General features: G+C 48.2%; 1 protein-coding gene across 1 annotated transcript in view; it reads right to left on the bottom strand.

The window, feature by feature from the left end:
* LOC122371406 (delta and Notch-like epidermal growth factor-related receptor) overlaps window positions 1-22,707 on the bottom strand; it is a gene marked incomplete at its 5' end in the record, with an annotated part of 31,024 nt that extends 8,317 nt beyond the window's left edge. Inside the window, 8 exons of the mRNA XM_043347704.1 lie at window positions 5,249-5,370; window positions 6,063-6,163; window positions 6,693-6,804; window positions 10,829-10,974; window positions 13,616-13,846; window positions 17,340-17,478; window positions 17,659-17,777; window positions 22,425-22,707. Of these exons, the coding sequence (XP_043203639.1) occupies window positions 5,249-5,370; window positions 6,063-6,163; window positions 6,693-6,804; window positions 10,829-10,974; window positions 13,616-13,846; window positions 17,340-17,478; window positions 17,659-17,777; window positions 22,425-22,707 (1,253 nt within the window). The remainder of the gene's footprint in view (window positions 1-5,248; window positions 5,371-6,062; window positions 6,164-6,692; window positions 6,805-10,828; window positions 10,975-13,615; window positions 13,847-17,339; window positions 17,479-17,658; window positions 17,778-22,424) is intronic.
* Window positions 22,708-23,056: the final 349 nt, after the last annotated feature.

Here is a 23,056-nt window from a genome sequence, read left to right as displayed (position 1 = left end):
CTTACTGTAATTGGGCATTACTAGGATGAACCACTGATACACCTTTGTTAGAAAATCAGGAAGATCAGAAGGGCAATCCTGACAAAATTGGTCGTGTTTCACCAGGACAATAACTCAGGGTATTTTTCACTGGTTGCAATATAAACAATGAATTACTGAGCCTTCCAAAGTATCCCAAATTTAATGTTTTAAACAGCATTGGCATCCTTAGGGTGTCTATTTCTGTCTAAGCTTAAAGAAAAAAACTGACTGGATGACGCTTCACAAAAAATGACGTCATTGACACCGCGAGCACTTACCCAAAATAGCATGATTCAAGGCGCTATAAAAGTGAGGAAAAAAGTGCTAGGACTTCACAATTTTGTGTCCATTCATATCAATAGTGGCAAAATGTGTGACCAAAGTTTCATTAATCTGCGTCACCTGTAACTATGTTAGGCTCAAAACTTTTCATTCACCCTACGTATACCACGGTTCGGCTGTATCATGCGATGCAAGTCACCCTGGCATAACACCTCTCAGTGAGCATAGCCACGAGTCAAGGGGATCATCGGAATTGGCCGTCAAGTGTAAAGACCGAGTGGCTGTTTTCTGCAGTTCCGAGCCCGGCGATTTTCAGACGACTGTTTACCAGCCGGCAAAATGGGCGCCCCGCCAGAGAGATGTCGGCTCGTCTCATTCCAGCCGGCACAATATCGCGCTGCAAACAATTTGAATAAATTTCATTAGTCGACCAACTTCAGTCGCAATTTTCGGAAACGGTCGACATCTCCAGCACTGTTTCCCGGTAAAACTGATTCGCAGAAGGCTCATTTCACTCACCGCGAGCACAACTTCAGCCCATTCTCAGAACAGTGCTATAGTGATATATAAAAAAATATATACTATATATACAAACATATATACTATATATACTATACGGACATAGAATATATATACAAACAGTGCAGACGATATTCGAAGATTGACTGTTGAATCATATGCATCCCTCACAAATGCCATGAAATGCACAACATTCAGCGCTCGTATAAGGCTTGTTTCATTGCATTTCTGACTAATGTACCTATTCTGCACTTCCCAAGCTAATAGCACTATTTCTACCACTAGCACATCCCATGTGCATCTCCAAATATATCAGCCAGCCCACTCCAACTCCAACTTCCGGCCGAGTTCATAAACCTGGTAGTACACACCCTCTTTAGAGCTAGGCGGTTTTATTAGGATCCGAGGGCGTAATGTGCGTAATATGCGCCAGTTGTAAACTTCTGTTTGTTTTGAATTATATTCTACTATATTCACTACATAAATCATAGTCAATAACATATTAGCCGTTTTCACAACGGGCTATCCGGCGAATGCAGATTTGACCAAATCTGCACCTAATTTCTTTTACAGCAAATATCTTCATTTTATGAATTTATTTCGGTGTTTTAATCGATGATGCTCTCTGATAATATGACAAAGGAGGCATATAAGCACTTAGTGCAACCCTAGCTGATAGCTGCTAAGAGGCACACTGAACCTGATTTGACCAAATCTGCACCTAATCTGTACCAGATGTGCACCAAATGTGTAAGTACATGGCCGTCGTGAAAATGGCTATTATGGTTCTACTCCGCAATCCCTTTATGAAACGTTCGGGCGTAAACTGCAGCAGATTAGATGAAAAACTGCGTCAGTCGCATCTTAGCCCTTCTGTGAAATGGGCCGTAGTATACGTAATACTTCGCCTTCAATGTCAATAGCTGTACCTTCCTGCCTCATACTTCTGTTCACCTTTTCTACTAATAATTATACCTCATTCTTATCCAGTCGTCTATGAAACACATTCTTCTTCGCATCACGGTGCATACTTATTTGTCCACATTGTGTGACAATAAAATGAATATTTACGGTGAAATAAAGAAATAATACAAAACTAAACACAATTAAACAACACAATTGATTCAAACGGGCTCGGTGATAGTTCGGTGTCTCCTTGCTATCTTGTCGCTTTGTACCACGGTCTAGCGACATAGTTGCCGTCATGTCGGAAGGAGAGGATTAATTATGACGTTTATTGATCCATGGTCAAATCCTCTTAAATAACCAACCAATGTCAAATGCCTTACTGCAGTCCGTCTTGTACTAATAACATAGCCGCCAAGAATGTCTTCTATGTGGCGCATGTATAAAATAGTTGACGATCTAACAGCGCACTGTCTAGGAGTGTCATGAATTAAGAGAATATTGTACCGATTAGACGCTAAATGTACCGAAATTGGGGGTTGCGAAGCTATGCATATACATTCGCAGCATCAATGCCAACTTGAAAATGCCGACTAAATAAACGCCCTTTTCCGTGAACCTGTTTCAGTATGTACAAGGAAGCAAGTAGATGACAGCATTAGGACAGCATTATAAAGTATAAACTCACACGGTACGAGCGAAATACCACAAAAACAACAGAAGCGGGCGTAGATGACCACGCATGAACTCGCTCTTAGTTCACTCAACGACGAGTGGTAAGTGCCGTTCAAAATGTCTTTTTAAAGATCGTGGTGGAAGCATTTAATTTTGTTTTAGGTCAGGTCAAAGGACTGGGCACCAGAAGTTATCAAGGTCAACATTTACCGATTTGGGCTTTAACCCTCGCCGGACGAGGGGGGGGGGGGCGGGTGCCGCCCCCCCCCCCCATAGGGTTTTTTCGCGATAACTCCGAACACGCTGGCGATAGAGAGCTGAAACTTGGCATACCTGACCTTTGATTCAAGCCGCATCTTCTGACACCAACCGCATTTTTGGGTCAGGTCAGGTCACTGACCTGTGACGTCATAAGTAAACCTCTGCACGGTCTTCAGATGTCGCAACTTCGCAACGCCCTCACTGCCAGAGGAGATGTCACAGGGAAATGAAACTGGCAGGAGCTAGTATCCATTACAAGTCTCACAACTTGTATATCTCGGATTTTTCCTAAAGGTCATATGAGGTCAGGTCATTTTCGTGACCTCACCATTATAAGTCAATGGGGAAAAATGAAAACTGCTATTCTGGCGCCGGGAACGATCTCCAACTATCTCAAGCACACAGAATCGTGATTTGATGCACTCCTTGCAAGTTTAGATGCGTCACTTTTGCAATGTTGACCTTGCGTGACGTCATTTATGACGTCATCAAGGTCATATTAGTTTTTCGTCAATAACTCCCGATCAAATTGAGCTAGCGAGTCGGGAAAGCCACCAATGGACTCAGGAAGACCTGCCGAATCGAATGATATGCGACATGACCTCTTTTGACCAACTTCGTGACCTGGGGATGCTGACCTGACCTTGACCTGAGGTCAACACCCTAAGTTGACCTGACCCGAACAAAAAGTATATCATTCGACGCGCCTGAGTGAGGCGAACACGTTGCTGCCAAAATCGCGGCTCTGCGGCCGTTTTTTTGCGAAGTTATTCACCAAAAACTGAACCGTACCTTGGGGCACTTGACCTGACCTCAAAGGTCACCGGTTGACCTAGGACCTTAAAATCGGATACCAATCTCTGCGTCTCGTAACGGCGCACACGCTCGTTTTTTCCGCGACGCGCTAGCTCCACCAGGGGCGAAACGGCGAGGGGGGTCGTACCCGCCCCCCCCCCCTCCGCCGGCGCGTATGTAGAAAACCAATAGGTCCGGCGAGGGTTAAACATTCAACAGTTCATAGCTCATTAACTCTTAAAGAAACCACGTAGTCCATTGAAGCTACTACGGCGCACCACCGTCCCCAGAACGTTTTAGCTTCCGTACAGTGGGTCACCTCTTGCATTACAAATGCACGACAACACACCGCAATATTGTCACCGTCGTTCAGGCACCCCGAAACATCCCGCTATTATACAACCCGGCCGACGTCTTCACATTTCCCGTTTACTACCCACTAAACTCACACGGAACTTCAACTTAATGACGGGAACAGACTGAGGTGCTCCGCATGAAATTGCAGTTCCAACGAAGTATCTAACCCAGTCAGAGAATCATAGGGGAGACCCGGGAGGTATGGGCCCCCTGGAGGTATGGGCCATCGCAGTTTTGAAGAAGTGTTGCGTGTTTTTACACATTTGACGGCGTTAACTGGTAGCAGCCATTCCATTATACAACCCACGTGATTTTCAAAATCTTCCTCAATCTTCTTTGGCAATGAGCGGTGATAAACCGTTTTTGCCCTCTTCGAGTTAAATACGGTACATACAGAAAATTCATGATAAATTTGAACCAGGCTCGTTTTATGATGTCAGACCATCGCTAACATAAAGTTTAAAGTATGGAAATTATGACTGGATAGACAATTTGAAGCTTTCTAGCAAGATTATGAGCTGAGATGCTACGCACATTCTGGCGTCCTAACCGGGAGGTTCGGGCCACCCACCCCGTTGATCCTAAATAAATAAAAACATGCTTTCATTGAATGTCCCAGTCAATAGGTTTTAGTTTTGTCGCGCAAGGTCGAAAATTTAGTTTCAAATTTCATTCGAACAGAAAAAATATTATTGATCTTATTTCATGGTGCATGATTGAGTTAACCAAAATACATATGTGCCCAAGTGACCTTCATGAAGTAAGCTGTTGGCCGCTTATGCGGTCCCTGGGCTCTAAGAGAGATCAAGGTAGATAACAGCAACGAGTATTGTTCTCATTATCGAGAAAAGAATATGAAACATGGCGCCGGCCCATACCTCCCGAGCCATGGCCCATACCTCCCGGTGTATTTTGATGGATCGAAAAAGCACATGATGTATTGAAAGTTATTTCGAGACAAAATAGTTGATCCCCGATGCCTAATATCAGGCACACGTTGCAAGCGAAAGGCAATGTCACGTACACAGAGTGAAAAACCGGGTCTAGCCACTGCCCACCGGAAGAAAATTGCCTTTTCACAAAACCGGCCCATACCTCCCGGGTCTCCCCTACGTGTTTCACTTCACCAAATGTCAGCTCTTTCGCGGCTCACCTTATTGTGTTCTGGCACCTTCATGTTCAGCTCGAACAACTACATTGTGTTCCTGCATTACCATTCGCCACGATTGAGAACTCGCTTCTATGTTCTTCTTAATGCCTTACTGCATGATTCTCGGCCAGTATCAGCAGCTCCAAACACTATTATGATTCAACTTACCCTCTCGTCATGTTTAAGCGCCTTTGTCACCACGTTTGAGCGGCTCTGTCACCACGTTTGAGCGTCTTTGTCACCACGTTTGAGCGGCTCTGTCACCACGTTTGAGCGGCTCACCTGAACTGTTTGTACGTTCGGCGGGGACAGCAGCGGGCTGCCGAGCGGCACTTGCTCACGGGTCGGCAGAGGCGACTCAGTGACTGTCGGCCGCCCACCGAGCGGCAGTAGCAGCAGCCGACCTGAGGCCACAGGTCACCGGTCAGAGGTCAAAGGTCGCAGGTCAAAGGTCGCAGGTCACAGGTCACAGGTCACAGGTCACAAGTCACAGGTCACAGGTCACAGGTCACAGGTCACCGGCCACAGCTCAGTCGGTCACAGGTCACAGGTCACAGGTCACATCTCAGCCGGATCATAGCTAGGCTAGAACATTTAACACTAACAGTGGCCGGTGCATTGCCATATGCAAGGTGTAATCCATTACCGATTTAATCATGCAGGGGTAAGGTTGATTACCAAATCGGAGTAAAGCTGGTGTAAATTACGGCTCGCAATCCGAGCCACGAATATCGTGTTAGTGTGGGGCGGCAGGGGCTTGATTCATTGATCAAGTTCGCTGAGATGTCAACAAAAGTTAGCGACATAGTTAACAGCTGAGCCAGGTGAAATGTCGCACGCGCTGATCAAAGTTAGCCAGGTGGAGGTGACTAACTGATAGCAAGTTCCTCCTTCCATACTCTAAAATCTCCCCTGCCCATACTCTTCCCTCTCCTTCCGTTCCTTTCTCAGTTCTAAATCCTCCCTCCATATCTTGTCTCTCCCTATCCTATTTTTCTCACCCTCGCTCTCCTCTCCCTTCCCTCCCCATCTGCCTATCCCTCTTCCCGTTCCTCCCGCCCTATCTCCTCCCCTTCTGCCCGTGTGTTCATCTCACCACAGCTATGACGAGGAAGAGTCCGATGGAGAGCGACGCCATGATCGGCACACCGGAACGCATGTGGTGGATGTCAAAGTGGCCGATCAAACCCGGAGGCACTGAGACACACAACAGAGGAAAATATATCAAGAGACGCCGCCGGCGACCCACCATTCTTCGAGCGTGAAATCTCACAATTGGCTGGGAGAGGCGCGGCGGCCAAGTTAGTCTGCATAAACAGCGACTCCGAAACGCGGGACGAAAGTTTTTGATCGTGTGAATATCAACAGTTGGGGAAATACTACATTATGTAGCGTTTCAGAAGTTTGGGTGAATAACAAGTCTATCACAACTCACGCAAGCAGAGAGCTCCTATCTATCTCCATATGCATGGCTTATATAATCATGTTTGCCGCGCGGCGTAGACGGTATAGCATCAACATTATACGTTCTTATTCTACATGAAGTTAGGTCAAAGCACTGACATGACACGAATGCGGTCTAAGTATTGGCGCGCTGACACTCAATATCATCTACTCGCCATTCAGTCCCTTATCAAACAACCATATCCTTTTAGCAACGCCTTTCAGTCCTTTCAGCCTCTTTTACCGCACGCCCAGCCCGTGGAATCAGCCGATGGTCACCTACCTTCACAGTGTTTTCCTGAGAAGCCGTGCTGGCACGTGCAGTAGTACGTGGCGCCCTCGTCCCAGCACGTGCCGCCGTTGGAGCACGGGTGCACTGTGCAGAGGGGGAGCACCTGCACAAAACAGGACACAAATACGTGACTGAGAGTCGAACACACAATGCAGCAGGCATTATTCCTATATACGAGTATAGCTAATCCTATGCTTCACATAATCAGTAGACGCGACCAACCAATGGCGCCTCAGGTGGCTGTCTTGCTCTTATGATACCTTACTCCGAAAATACAAGCAAACCCCACCGGAAAGACGTAGTATCTACAATACTACATAGCATCGAGCGCCACATACTCTCTGATCATCTGCCGTAGCTTTACACTCAAAGAGCGCATTTATCGCCCACGTTGCCAGGAAGACTGACAATAGCACGGACAATAGGCCGCGGACTCGCTATGTGGGGGCGGCATAAGCACGCAGTCGCACTCGGCGATGCGCGTCTACTGCGAGGATACTGACCGGTCGACCGTGTCCGGCCCGGAAACGGGTCGGCGTCCACTCACTCTCACACTCCCACTCCCACTCCCACTCCCGTCCCACACGCCCTCCCGACTCTAATGAGAGCCACCGGTCGGCCGCGAGTAGGTACGGTTTACGGAGAGATGGACACACGGGATGGCCCAGGTCGTTATACATTCACGGGCTCCGTGCTACTATGGTATGGTTTTGGTGGTGAGTTGGCACTTGGTATTCATCCTTGCGCCGCACTCAATAACGTCGTTAGTGAAGTTGGAGTGGAGAGAGAGAGAGAGAGAGAGAGAGAGAGAGAGAGAGAGAGAGAGAGAGAGAGAGAGAGAGAGAGAGAGAGAGAGACGAGAGCAATAAATAGAGGGAGAGGAAAACAAGATGAAGAGGAGTAAGATAGACCAAGCACAAAAGAAAAATAATCGGAAACATGAAGTTAATGCCTTTATTCTTCATGAAAATGCAATTTTGCTTGAGTGCAAACAGTGGACATCCTCTCAACATTTTACTGCATTAGGTCGTCTGATATGGCTATACCGATCCAGTTGTTCAATAAGTTGGACTTCCTTTGAAGGGATGCAATCAATGCGCGGGAAGACAATAAAAGTCCCAAATTGTGCCGGCGTCGTGCCGCCGGAGGCAGTCAGTATTCGGTCTGGACCGATCGGGATGGTCCCGCGGTCCCTGGACCGAGACAAAACAGCGCACCACAATGGCCTCTGTGCGCCACCTTTGTCCCAGAGTCGGCAGTCACGGCGGCCAACAACAGGCCCCGGATGTTGTTCACAATGCTCGACTGCCCGGCGCCGAGAATTCCCAAATGAAAAACCGCCGCCTGTTTGGCTATCCCGAAAACGAAACGCATACCGGCGCCGGAGCTGAATTCAGCCGCGGTCTGTCAAACGACTCCCCAGGGGGTGCTTAGTTATCGGTGAATAACTTCCTTTCTCCTGGGCTAGTGGAATATTTCCAGGAATTCTACATCACCGCTGCAATTATCTTCTGATAAGCCAAACGATGTTGGTAATGCCATAATGTAATACCGAGCTGACCGCCATGGGGTATAACCCGATTACCTGCCGTTTGCCGGGCACAGGTCAGTCTTCGTTTGGTCTAATCCGCCAGCCGATGTCCCGCGGTGCCGCTAATTGCCCGGTCATTTGTCCAGCTCTCGACTGATACATGCATTAGCCGTCCGCCGGAGGTCAGAGACGATATTCGTCTCTGTTACGTCTGGTGATGGTTTTTAGAGCCGTCTTGATGACAGGTTTGATTCGCTAGTGTAGTTGCCTCCCAGTTATATTAGCTGAAGTCATTTTTGAGTCTTTTTTGAAAACGTGAAAGGTAAATTCAGTCACCACTTCATAATATGCTCACAAAAGTACAAATGCGTTTAGGAGAGCTCGTTACGCGTTGTAAATGCAAAAGTAAGTCCTATTTACAGTTTAATCTCACTAAATGGAATTTACCGCGAAACTCCTGACCGACAGCGCTGTTCCGAGGCAAACCTTCGTCTCCATGGCAGATGTGTATTATTACAGCACAGAAGGCATACTCCAGTTAAATAACGGAAGCAGTGGGCCCTATCTCATGTGCATGCAACCAACAAATCAGCACTGTACCTGCCTGTATCAAGGACATGGGTACCTAATCGCCTGCCGTTGCAGAGAGAACCGACCCTTCCCTAAGACAACTAGCCCGTTCTACACACAACTGGCCCGTCCTGCAGACAACTTTGCATGACAACTGCTCCACCCTAGCGACGGCTAACCATTCCTACAGTCAGGCAGCCCACTGCTGCAGACATACAACTCGCCCTACGGACAGCCCCGCGCAGAGCGAACCGCCTACCGCGCTGGTAAAACCGCCCAGCACGCTGGTAAAACCGCCCACCGCGCTGGTAAAACCACCGATCGCGTCCCTCTGACCCGCGTCCATCCGCTCCCCCTGAGACGGCACCGGTGCGGCAGTGTCGCCAGCGACGACCGTCGGTGACAGATACCTTGCGCCGTTCGGACCGGCCCACCGGCCGACGACGGCCCGAGACGGCGACAGAGACGGACGGCCGCCGCCGCCGCCGCCGCCGCCCCCGCCCCCGCCCCCGCCCGGTCAGCGTAGCCAATGTAGTGCCTCTTCCGGACCGAGTAGCGCCGTCCGACAGAACTGCAAACGGTGGCCGATTATGTCCGAAACGATCCCAGACCACTGCCAGAGAATTAGCGATGAAATTCAGTGGCGGAGTTGCGGAGGCAATTGGGCGGCCCTCGAAACGAGCAGCATCCATGCGAAGACAAAGTTCCCATCGCTGGTTCAAATAACGACCCAGAGAAATATGAGTATGGCGGTACTCAACAATGGGGTAAATGAACCATGGCTACGAGAAAAATAGCCTTCAACGCTGAGCCTTTGGGCGGCTCAACAGCGCGCGTCGAGGGCGGCTCGGCTGAGGGCGTTTCGTTTCACTCCCCATCGCGCTGCGGTTGCTCGGGGTCTGATGGCCGACTCGGTGTCGGGCTGGGACGGACGGAGGAGGCGCGTCGCGCTGCGGTTGCTCGGGGTCTGATGGCCGGCTCGGTGTCGGGCTGAGACGGATGGAGGAAGCGCGTCGCTCTGCGGTTGCTCGGGGTCTGATGGCCGGCTCGGTGTCGGGCTGGGACGGACGGAGGAGGCGCGTCGCGCTGCGGTTGCTCGGGGTCTGATGGCCGGCTCGGTGTCGGGCTGGGAGTGGGACAGACGGAGGAGGCGCGTCGCGCCGCGGCTGCTCGGGGTCTGCTGGCCGGCTCGGTGTCGGGCTGGGACGGATGGAGGAAGCGCGTCGCGCTGCGGTTGCTCGGGGTCTGATGGCCGGCTCGGTGTCGGGCTGGGACGGACGGAGGAGGCGCGGTTCATCAGAGCACGGGTCAGCGGGTCGAGCGGAGTCGCCGGCGACGATGGACGCGTCGCTCACCATGTCAAGTCCGGCAACTCATCAGAGCAGAGTGGACTGACGGCGGGCCACTCCCATCAAGGTGGATCGCGACAGCTGCGGATGCAGACCGGACTGTCGGTCATCTTCATGAAGGAGCATTTTTAGGGCGATGGATGTTGTGCATATTTAATGAAGATGACAATTGATAAAAGTGGGCAGCCGGTATTTTGGGAAGATTTTTCGATGTTTAGATAAAAAGTTATGATGTTGCCAATGACAGTAAATCTGAAATGAAAAGTGTCGCAAAGTGAATGCACTCTGCACTGGCGAACTGTGCAGTGTCCACTTAATGAACTGTCCCTGAACTGATCAATATCTCCCAGTGAGTTGATCCTATACTGACATACTTTGCTCAGAGAACTGGCCCTGAACAGCCCGACTGTGCTCTGTGAACTGACCCTGAACTGGCAGACTGCTATGTGAACTGACCCTGAACTGGCAGACTGCTGTGTGAACTGACCCTGAACTGGCAGACTGCTATGTGAACTGGCCCTGAACAGCCCGACTGTGCTCTGTGAACTGACCCTGAACTGGCAGACTGCTGTGTGAACTGACCCTGAACTGGCAGACTGCTGTGTGAACTGACCCTGAACTGGCAGACTGCTGTGTGAACTGACCCTGAACTGCAGCTGACTGCAGTGTGAACTGACCCTGAACTGGCAGACGGAGCCGCGGAAGCCGGTGGCGCAGCTGCAGTTGAAGCCGGTGCCGTCACCCAGCGGGTGGCACGTGCCGCCGTACCGACACGGCGCCGAACTGCACACGTCGTGCGTCTCACAAAACTGGCCCCGGTAACCTGGCGAGAAGAAGGCACGGATCGTTATAGGTGCTGCTGCTTCGGTAACGCGATATGACAGGAGAAGCCTATGCTAGACATTGGACAATTTATTTACAAACACTTAGTTATAATAGGTAAGGAAGCACTTCGAGCACCAATTTGTAAAAAAAAAAAACACATTAATGTTTTTCTTTTTTACAAACTTTAAAGAGAATAGAGAGAGAGGGGGGATTCAAGGAAAAGTAAGAGATTGAAACACGCTGTGCAACTGAATAACGAAATGGCTAAGGCTGCTCTACATAGAGATCACATTAAATAGTCATCAGTGCCTTGCCCTGAGATCCTGTTCCATATCTAAAATTCAGGAGCGGATTTCGAAGCTTCACAAGGGCGTCAGCCAGCCATAGCGTCCGGCGGCACTTTAGCAGTCTGGTTTCTTTCGCCGGCTGGTGACAGCCTGGCTACCGCACGCGGCTGGGGACCGCGCCCTCCGTCTGGTTCAGCTCAGCCGTCAGAGGCAGTCGCTCTGGTTGGCCGGACGCATCCCTCTGACGCCCACCGGTTTCGCCAGTGTGCGAGAGTCGTGTCTCTGAACCGTGTCGCCTCCGCGAGCTCAAAGATAGAGCAGGGTTGTATACTCCGACGCTCTCAACAGTCAACTACACTGCGCAGCGTTTTTTTTTTTTTTTTTTACAATACCACCGCGCTCTGATCGATCAGAACCTTGCTAGTTGCTGATATGAATTTCGTAATATAATATCGGAATACCAATATGTGCTGGCTTTCTTTGAACAAAACATCTCACAGTTCATGGTTAACCTGAATCATGATAGGTAGCCTCCACCACAAGTGGACAAAGGACATGTGTGATGTTTATTAGATTTCAACACCGCCATTTCTGAGCTGTTTGCGAAACCTTTTATCATACCCTGAGGCATGATTTAATGACACATTTAAGACCGATGCCTCACCTGAGACAATACTAATAACTGCAGCCTCAAATCAAGCTAGGAAACAAATGTTCATAAATTTATTACATTAATAACACAAATAAGGAACATAAACAGAACCACGGTCTTTCTGCCATCCAGGTTATATGTATGGAAGGCTCCACATGCAAATGGCAGTGGGCTGCTGCAGCCATTGACTGTCGCTGTTCTGCATCTGGTATCGAACTGCCAAGGACAGCTCGCCTGAAATCCGTAAAACAATTGGCTCTCCGTGTGTCAGGGCGCCTTGATTTCGCCGCGCCGTCTCGCGGAACTCTGGACCGGCTGTCAACTGATGTGAAAGCGGGCTGTCAACTGATGTGACAGCGGGGTGAACTGATGTGACAGCTGGGGCGGAGTGATGTGGCACCAGCGACAGTCTGAGAGACGTCACCGGACGTCGACGTCGCGTGGCTGTCGAAGCTGTGACGTGATCGGTCGAACGGATCAGAGAGCTGAGCTTGGAACAGCCTATAGCCTCCTCTGTAATCCCCTCCACCGACCTCCCCACCCCCCACCCCCGGAACGTCGAACGACAGCCAGGCACGTGCCGGCGCGACGGCCCACCGCAGGCAAATGACAGCCGGTGATCGGAGGCCGTAGCCCTGGCTGAGTGCATCAGAGGACCGAAATGGAGCAGAGCTCCTCTATAACCCAAAGAGCACGCGTCAGTTCGTTCGTGACCGCAACATTGCCGGTCTCAATTAGATTTTTGCAACCTACCTAAGAGTGGCCCATAAAAGATGTAACCAATAATGGAAACGGTATTTTGGCCTGCTTTATTAGGTCTGCGTCACCAGGCATGATTAAAGACGCCACTTGATTCAAATCGACCTCAATGATAATGAAGCTAGATAGACCATCCGCCTGAGCGAGCAGGTTCAAAAACTTTTTTCTTTCTTTCCAAGTGCTCATTATAATACCTCGCCCTATAAGCCAAAGCCGCACAACATTAGATGTGAGCAAACAAGCAAACATGTTTGATCGATTTTGCGTGGTACAGCTTAAAGGCTATGTCCAGTAATGATAAAAGTTTGGGGCCTCCAGTCCCTCGCTGGGCTCATCTCGAGGATTCGGCTATTATATGACAGGATTCAGTCTTGGAGTGGGCTTATGCAGCACAATGGGCTCATGCAAGATCGCCCCATCACGAAAGTGGAACGATATCACGATCGCCTAGATACCTAGCTGATATTGAAATGAAAATATTGAACCAAGAATCATGACATATTATATAAAAATAAAAGTACCAAATCACCAATTGTTTCTTTGAAATGTGTTATACTAACGTTATGAAATGTGTTATGTGTTATATGTTATGCATATAATTGACTAAAAGAACATGAACATGAGCAATGAAACATGAACATGAACAAGCATCATAATAAATTGAAAAATTTAAACAATGCCTGCAAGCCGAGTTAAGTATTTAATCACAGTACAGTCATTTTAATTAATAAAAATGCATCCTGCATTCCATATCCCCAAAATATCCCCAACCGAACCCAATTCTGAGGTGGTCTGGCGGCACGCCACACCCCCATTCCATTCAGTTTCCCTCAGGTCCTTTCAGTTCCGTTCAGATCAGTTCCGTTCAGCACCGTTCATTTCCGTTCAGTTTCGCTCAGTTTCGCTCAGTTCCGTTCAGTTCCGTTCAGATCCGGTCTCACCTGACGGGCAGACGCAGACGGCAGCGTCTCCCTCCACTTGACACTCCCCTCGGAGACAGGGCGACGGGTCGCACGGGGTCGTCTCCCCCGCCGCGGCCGTCTCCTCGCAGCCGTCTCCCGAGTATCCGCGCGGACAGAGACACGTGACACCACCGTCCGGCGCGCACGTACCGCCGTTCAGGCACGTGCCGCACGAGTCCGACGGACGTGAGCAGTTGGAGCCCGTGGTGCCTGTGGGTACCGGGTATTGGTGTTTGCTGGGGAAGTCCCTAAGAGATGAAAGTGCCGTAAAAATGACGGGACAAAATAGTGGCATACTCACGCCTAAATGGAATATAAATAGAAATAGGCAGAAATGCGCTCAGAGAATGCAGGCACCGTATAATACTCCTATGTTGAGGTCGCACTTTCCAAGATGTTCGATAAGTGGGAAGTATTTAGTGCGACAAAACATTCAACAGTTTATGTTTCATGATCATTTAATGGTGATTCTGTTCAGAAATGCCTCAGGACCCGCTCACTTTACAATTAGAGTGGCGGTATAGGAGGTCCATGAAAGTAAGTCTGTTATCAACAGCACACAAGAATCGCTGTAACTGCTTTTTCTTTTTTGCAGATGGACAATTTTCACCCACATTAAAAATATCAGTGTCAGATTCGACTGAAGACAAAGCTGCGAAATTCGCTGATAATGGGCCATTTACATGACCATCCATCTAGGACGAAAACCTGTCGCCTCGTAACTTTGCGCCATAAATGTCGATGAGCTACGCTAGCGCGTCACTTTGGCAGATTTATCAGCCGACTAGTGCGGGCCAGCAGAGGCGTTTTGCCGATAACGCCTATTGGGCTGAGAGGAGCATTGGACCGCAATTGGAAACAAATGGCTGCGCAGCGCTGACGCACGGAAGGGCAGCATTCTGGGAGATGCACTTCGAAAGGTCCAACCGCTGGCGTAGGAAATGGGGTCGGCTTCGGAGATGAAATGAAATAGAAGCGGGATCATGGAATGATAGGGAGAATAATTCATCAGAGCAGTGCATGAACTGCATGACATTTCAGACACAGTACGTCAAACTGCTTCTATCCTCAGTCTTGAGACATCGTAATTCGTAAATGCCAAGGCTAAATAAAATTTAATAAAACGATTTCATTGGAAGCGGGAGATGAATTATCGCTATCAAATATCCTGACAACGCAGATGCCACTATATTCTTAAAATGAAAACTATATAAGCTAAAAGTTCGCTTCAACTTTAGACTTGTTCCAATAGTCAAAACGACATGTAATAGCCATTACTCCTACTATATCATATCATCGATCAACATTGTATCATAGAATCAGTCTGCATAGCGACTATTGCAACTACTTTCACTGTCTAAGTTTCAAAACATTGCATCATCGATCTACAGTATGAGAACTGGATCGTTGACTCAAACGATGGAGCTCCTGCAGCTGCCAGCGCTGTGACGCTCAACCTTTGCTGACGGCGAGCGGCCGTCTATCGTGAGCAGTGATTGCGATATACCGACCAGATTACGTCAGTGAACGGTGAACAAATACAGTTTCTGGGCACGAGAACACATTGCATGTAATTGTTTGTCTACTATTCTCAACATTTCTTTTTCGGGTAGTTGGTCTCAAGAGCTCGCAGAATAAGCTTCAAGTTATCATCGCCTTTGGGTGATATATGGCTCTGAGATACAGGCTTTAATACAAATTTGCACTAAACATGACACCTCTTTCAAATTTCATCTTCAGCTGTTAGCAAATCATAATGATCAGAGCAAAATTATAAGTAAACAAAAAGAGGTTAGAAAAACTAGTTTCAAACTTTTACGAACAGAATGTTCCTTTTGAAAGATCAAAATGAAAGATCGCCACACCGTCACCGTCCTCTAAGGGTGTTCTTAAAGCTATGGCAAAGTGGAGCCCGGACGACGCCTAAGGAAGAAGAGAGGTTTGTATCCACGATAATCCGCGGATTCCCGCCGTCCCGGTTTCGTCCTCGGCCGACAGAGGCAGATTAGTTATGCATTATGTGCCGTGACGGTCGGTCAGGGATTACATCCGCGATATACGAGCATGTGGTCTCTCTGTGCTCCAGGTCGCTGAAGACGGGCACTGCCTCTCTGGCAGGCCCAGCACAGTCGGTCGGTCGGTCAATAGCACACTCGACGACCTCCTCGCGCTTCAACATGCCCCGTGTAAAACTTTACAGAACGGTGACACAAAGTCTGATAAACGGTCCTAATCGGACTGACTGGGTCAGAAGTGTTAGTTAGCATACGGTAGGACTCAGATGATGCCAGTCTACAGTAGGGAAATTTAGCGCATATGAAGATTTCATGAAGTTTGTAAGTTGTCGCGCAGTCATACAGCGGTATGCGACTTGGTAATTAGGGGAACTTGTGGCTTTTGTGACTTGCGTGCAGTTTATTGTTCATAACAAGTCATTTGCGGGAAAATGCAGGACACGTGAACTAAAAAGGAATTGAACTTTAATCATCTCTCTCGGATGCCAAGACAGCTTTGCAGGACAAGGATTTATACACGGTTAAACGTTTCAACCTTCGTTATAAAGTCTACGTGCACCCGTTGCGATGAGATCACATCATCGGCAGTACGAGAGTGCCGCTCGGAGCTCATAAGTTACAAAAATCAGAATTTACAAGCATACGAATCGGATATTTATGTAAGGCTCATCTCACATTTTTTATATGAAGACTTTTCAGCCTGAAGATTTATGCTTACGGCTGACTGTTTTTTCCCTTCTTTTTTTTGTATATCTATGGCATATTGATTTCTATATATCAATATTGTAAGCAGTGGCTGAATAATGTTCAGCTATTGTTTATGGCAGGAATTGCGTCCAACTTTCAGCGAAACCCCTTGTTTTGCAGTGTTTTAAGCTAAGGTCGGTTATAATGACGCTGCGAATTGTGAACTTGTTCAAAGTTTTATATCGTCAGCAAAAGTTTGATAATGGGACCCTCAGCCGGAAGAGGGAGCATCTAAAAACGTTTAGAAATTGCTGCGTATTGGCCTTCAAGGAAAACAAAGAAGACGCATTGCTTGTTTATCCACCTTAGGCATATATTCAGATATTTTTACTATTCTTACGTAGCATATGAGACCAATATAGCAAAGAAAAATTAAATACTGCCTCTCCATTTCATCTGTTAGAATAGTTATCAGATCAAACATCAGGGTTCAATATTGAACTGTAACTTGCCTCATGATTTGCTCCGCTTTTTTTTTACCTACAATATCTAAAAATGTAAACAGATGCATTAGGTCCTTGAACCGGCGTCTAAAAACTTCGGTTGTTGAAGCAGGAAGAATGGGCAAAAATTGTCTTCTAATGAACTTTTTTGTTTGTTGAAACTTTGCTTTTCATCAAAATGGTGCAATTCTACAGATCATGGACGGTGGAAGGCTCTTCACGAAAGGTTTCGCGGGGTTGCGACGAACTATGATACACACAAAGGCTAAAACAAAAACCAAAGATTAGACGAAATAAATTCAGAGGAGAGTGATGCCGCGGGCACTCAGCCCATCACACTGTATGACGTCAAATAGACCTACTCGGTTCACCAAACTTGAAAACGCCTTTTTGCGCCTCCCTTTTCCGAACAATGCGAGCATAAGACAAAGTGCTGACTATGGACCAGTGTGTGACGCCTGACGCCGACCTGAAGCCAAACTATTTTAATATGTTTACCTTCAGCGCAGAAGCACTTGTAGTCGCTGCCGTCTGAGACGCACGTAGCTCCTTCCGCGCAAGGTCGCCTTGAGCAGGGGTCACTGACCCTACAGTAGGGACCGGACCATTCGGAACAGCAGGAGCATGTAAATGTTTCCTGCCAAAAGACGAATCATTGCACTCACCAACGTCATGCGGGGACAGGCAAAAACAATGCTCATTCCAACAAGCCAATTAGTAAAACTATTTATAGTCACAGCCAAACTCTTGATATATATATTAGCACCTGTTCGAGTCACCTGCATTGTTTTCCTGTACAGGTAACTTCTGTGTTTACCTGGTCAGGTCGAGCCACGCAGTAGCCCCTGCCTCCGCAGAGCTGCTGGTCTCCGCAGTCGGCAGCTCGAACCGTCACCACCAATCGAAAGCACTCCTCTGAGGCCAGGCTGATCCGACCTGGCGGAGAATCGTCAGAAGTGTAAATAGCATGACCACGGTTGTACTTACCTATTTCAGCTGGTTGCGTGCATTGCTATCCAATTGTTCACGTTTTTGAATAAAGTGAATCGGATGAGTGATTCGTGGATATAGAGTTAGAATGTCTGGTGCATAAAGATTAATTTTGATTTAATTTGTCAAATATCCTGGCTTGATTATCTATCTCATGAACATTTTAAATTCAAGGCGCTTCGACAAATTTCCGTTCCTCAAGAATCACATGTATGTACATGTCTGAACATTCCTAGTCTGCATGTAGTAATGGCATCGCATGTTTCATGTCTTCAATGCTATCGCCATTTTGGAGAAGCCATTTGAGTCATTGCCCGCGCGCTGGTAGCCAATTAGACCCAACCGTATTGAACTTCTTTCATCAAAACATGCTATCTCCAACGATACATATGCATCCAAGTACCACAAATTTCCCAGATGAATAGACGACAGGAGAAAACGCATTTCGTTCGAAAATAAGAGTTCTTGTGGGTACGTCGAAACCCCATTCGGGGAACGGCTTTCAATTCCACCGGACTGAATGCACCGAGACCGTTCACTCGACTCCCTCATCACCAGTCGGCCAAAATAGAAGCCCAACGCATCTTCGACGTGCTGGTAAAAGTGAAAGCTCGAATATGATGAGTTACCTCCATTCCCAGTATTTCTTGTCTATCAGCATCCTTTTCAGACACATTTAGCGGATCGTAGCTACGGCAATTGATCGATTCAAGCGGCTTATAAATGCATTTTGACAGATCTGACTTCATTAGGTCGATTCACGCAATGGGTGACTGTTGTTGGCTGCCGGCTCGGACGAGTGTGGGGCCGGGACGTCGCTGAAGTCTCTGCTAAGATTCTCATTTTGGGTGCGCCGGCCGATGCCCCGCCTGTGCATGATAGCGCCATTGGGGTGAAGTTCAGGACGATCGTATCTGCGGGGAATATTGACGAGAGCGGAGTGAAGCCTGCCTGATAGTGGAGCATGATTGAATTGAAATGGAACGACAATATAAGAACGGGACAGAAAAATGCTGACAGGTCTACTAACTTTTTAGGTTGGCAACCTTACGATTCGATCTCTGTGTTTATAATAAGATATAAGAGTTGGCGAATTAACTTTGCTGGGTATGCTAACCGTGGCCTTTACGGGTAATTGCATATCCGCGAATGCGCGAAATGGCGCTTGCTTGTTACCTGAACTCTTGAAAATACGACTACGAAAAAATAAAATATCACAACGTATCTTACGTCGGACTTTGACCTAGCCCGTCTCTGCATGGGTCCGGTTCAATCCGGAGCTATCAGCCAATGCCCCATCCTTCCAGTGAGAAGCGCCGGAAGCAGGACAAATGACAGCGGCGGACCAGCGGTCGGCGCCCCGTCCGCAGCCGGCGGCGGGGGCGGGGGCGTGGCGCCGCCGCTGATCCCAGCCGGCGGCGGCGGCGTCTCGGCGGCGCCGGCCGCCCCCGCCCCCGCCCCGGCTGCAGTCGGCTGTCGGCCCGAGCTGCCCCGTTGCATATGATCTGAGGTTGTCGATTGACACGCAATATGGCCACTGCGCGGTCACGGCAATTCCAGTCTCAGGCGCCCACACGAGCTCGCGCAGGTCGAAGGGACTGTGCGTCAGACCGGTGACGAGCGCTAGGTGTCTGGACAGTGGACATACACAGATGAACGATCCACCCAGTGGACCAGCTGCTTGCTAAACCGTCGTCAAGTGAAGCTCAAAGTGCATTTGTTGGTAGGTTGCAGTGCATCTGTAGGCATTTATCGAGAGCAGAGACTGAACCGTGGTAACAAAGGAAGCCCAGCGAGCCATGACATTGTTTAGTCCGAAGGCAATTTGCGAGTTTTTTGTACCACAAGTGATGCGCTCAGCTTATCATTCGCTGATCAATGCTCATGTATGGAAAAGATGCTGGTGGGGACGATGGCTTTGAAATAAACTAATGGGATGATGAAAAACTTCCGATGCTAAGCTCTATACCTACTGCCTTTGATTTTATTGACCTGATTGATATCAGCAATGCTATCGGAATTAATTCAATCACGCCTTCTTTGTGATGCTTTTTCATTTTTCGGTCATCACATTCATTTTTAATTCCATAATAACGTCATTAGACAAAAATAGATTCATATTTGAAAGACGAGAAAGTGAAAAGCATTTCCCATCGTGTTCAGACAGGCGCAGCTAGAAACCAGCCTCATTGACCCGGGCATTCGGTGTTAGCATGTACATCTGCTAAAACAGTCTGAAAAGTGCATTTGCAGACGACGTATATCCTCTTAGCGATATTGCGCGGCTATTTAGGACTGGCGGCAGAGAGCAAAAGCCCCATCCCAAGTAATGGCATTTGCGCTACCGCTGAAATATGGGATTAGGGTTGAATGTTGTCGTCTTCAGTTTTAAAGTTCTGTATCCGTTTTTAGCTCACTCTTCGTAGAGCCTTTTTCCTGCTATTTCCGTCGTTTGGGGTATACCATTTCCTGTACATCCGAAATTTCGGAGCCGATTTTCCCAATTAAAACTTCCATCAATAGCCCGTCAAATATCCCGCGCGGGGCTGGGGGGGTAAATTTTACCTCCCCTCGCGAATTTTTGCGATATCTCAAAAACGGCGGCGCGCAGCGCCGCCAAACTTTCAGTACCTTTTCTTACATCAATTTGACACGTTCCCTGAAAATTTGAGCGAAATCCTTTTGAAAATTTTTGAGAAATTGACGTTTTAGTGACGTCATGTTCGCCATTTTCGCCTCAAAAACGGCAAAAGTTCAAACGCCGCTAACATATTCATTTTTAAAGGAATCAAGACGTAACAAAAAAGGTTATACGTAATTTTACTTTGTCTATCAAATGGCTATCTCGTTTTTTTGAAAATTTTGGATTTTGGCCTAAATTTTTTTCAAAAAACTGACTTTTTTGGGAAAATCATTATAAAATCCAAAATTTTGAGTCTATCAAAAAAAACCGGAATATATGTCAGAGAAGTGGTCTATGTGCACCTACATACCAAATTTTAGAAGAATCGGTTCAAAAATGGGGGAGTTATTCAAAATTTTATGACGTCACGACACACAAAATTTTTGAAAAATGACTTTTTTGGAAGTTCTAGACCTCGTACGGCAACAAAAATAGCACCATTCGATTCGCCGTGAACAACTGCATCAGATAGACACCTTTTTAGGCCTTAACAACCAACTTCAAAATTTGACCTCACTTGACCTGACCTTGACCTGACCTCGACCTGAAATTCATCCAGAGGTGGTCCATATCACTTATTGAGTGTGCCTATTGAATTCTATGAGTAAAATGACCCATAAAACATGTGTCGCACATGCCCTTTTCTATATTTTGTTTTTGGTGACCTGACCTGACCTGACCTGACCTTGACCTTGACCTCTGAATGATATTGTATGCAACGAATATTGTCTTGGTAGCCTAAGAACACGTTTTGGGCGATCAGTCTCAGTCCATGACTCCATTCTTCGGCAACTACGGTGCAAGGCCGATACTGTAGAAACTTGCAATTTGTACCCTTGACCTGGCCTTGACCTTGACCTCAAACTTTAAATTAAGTACATGTTGTTAGTAGTTCGTGATGAGAGCTTTCGATTGGCGTTTGAATTTTCCAAATCGGACCATTAGTTCGGGAGATAACAGGGGGGGGGGGTAAAATTTACCCCCCAGCCCCGCGCGTTCGGCTGGAGACCCCAGCCCCGCGCGGGATATCTAGCATGCAACCCAATTTAACTCGGCGAATAGCCATCGTCCGCTGGGCTCGCAGGGTGACTTCCATGCAGAAGATCACCCATTGCCCCAGCTTCACACCAGCCGACATCAGTTTGCGGGCAGCGGCGCGCTACATCACTCAAACGCACACCAAGAACCCACTTTGGGCCCGACTGAGCTCGCGACGTCAGACCCACAGCCTGCGGTCGAATTAAGCGAACAAACAGCCCGAAGGCATAGCAAGTGGTCGGAACACAGCGCGGTCTGATTTGCAGTTCCTAACAGACGCGTCGAGAGTCGAAATAGGGGGCGGCACGACATCACGGTCCAATTTAAATACATCATAACCCGATTACTCCACTGAGGACGACATTCAGGCCCAGGGCGGTGGCGGTCGGTAATGAGAGAGAGAGAGAGAGGGGGGAGGGAGAGAGAGAGAGAGAGAGAGAGAGAGAGAGAGAGAGAGAGAGAGAGAGAGAGAGAGAGAGAGAGAGAGAGAGAGAGAGAGGCCAGCAGCTGGGGAATGGGCTAGTTTGGTCGGCGCAGCAAAGGCAGCAAAAGGTCAGGAGAGGGCGTGGGACTAGAAATCGACAGGGTCACGGAAGTGAACGCGTTGGAAATGGGATAAGATGGTCAAAGATAAATACGAGCTATGCCTTGGGTGGAAGCATTTGGGCGTTCTGATGCAGCAGAAGGTATTCCATGACGGTGCTGCCGCACTTATTTTGCTTATGCGGAATGTGCACTAAAAAATGCAATGTTATCACTGATTCGGTGAGCACCTATCTATACCTACTTTATCCCTGTCTCGTCAGAGCTATGATAGAACCTTTTCTCACCAATCTGTGACAAACAATATCCATACTCTCTATCCAACATACCTAAGAACGTGTTGACTCCGGGACGCAACAGGTCACTGTCCAGTCGCCGCCTCTGATTGGCCGAGACCAGCAGCGCCGGTGGCGACGCGCCGTGGTCGATCGGGCAATCTGTAGTTCCGGGGTCGGCGCGGCGCAGCGCCAGTGAGGCGGCCGCCGGAGGGGCGCCGCCTCTAGCCGACACCTCGAACCGCACCGTGACCGTGTCGCTGGTCTGCACGGTGACCCTCTGGTCGAGTACGGTGGTCACTGAGCACTGCTGCGCCGGGGTGCACTCCCCGGGTATCTGAAATAGCGAGCGGGGAGGCGTCAGTAAGAGTTATCGCGCACTGAGGTGGACGGCTCACGGCACCCATGGGCCGACTAAGCACCTGCAGTTAGAGGAGTGGAGAACTTTCCTGTCAGAAGATTTTCCTAGCGTCCAGGAAAGGAAAGAGAGACGTACACGATCTCTATTTGCATGAGATGCACATTAATAGGCACATTAAATAGTAAAGACGTTGATTTTAAATTAGAAAAGGTTGCTGAGTCTTGATAGCCAGGATATGGCATGCACAACGCATAAAATACCAATTGTACGATGATTACGAGGGTCATGGTTTACTCTGTTTGGAGCAAGCCAAAGTCCAGAATTT

The sequence above is a fragment of the Amphibalanus amphitrite genome, unplaced genomic scaffold (assembly GCF_019059575.1).
Source record: "Amphibalanus amphitrite isolate SeventyFive unplaced genomic scaffold, NRLGWU_Aamphi_draft 001240F_arrow, whole genome shotgun sequence".
NCBI lineage: Eukaryota > Metazoa > Arthropoda > Thecostraca > Balanomorpha > Balanidae > Amphibalanus > Amphibalanus amphitrite.
The sequence above is the reverse complement of the archived record's forward strand: the minus strand, read 5'-3'. Positions and strand labels throughout refer to the sequence as shown.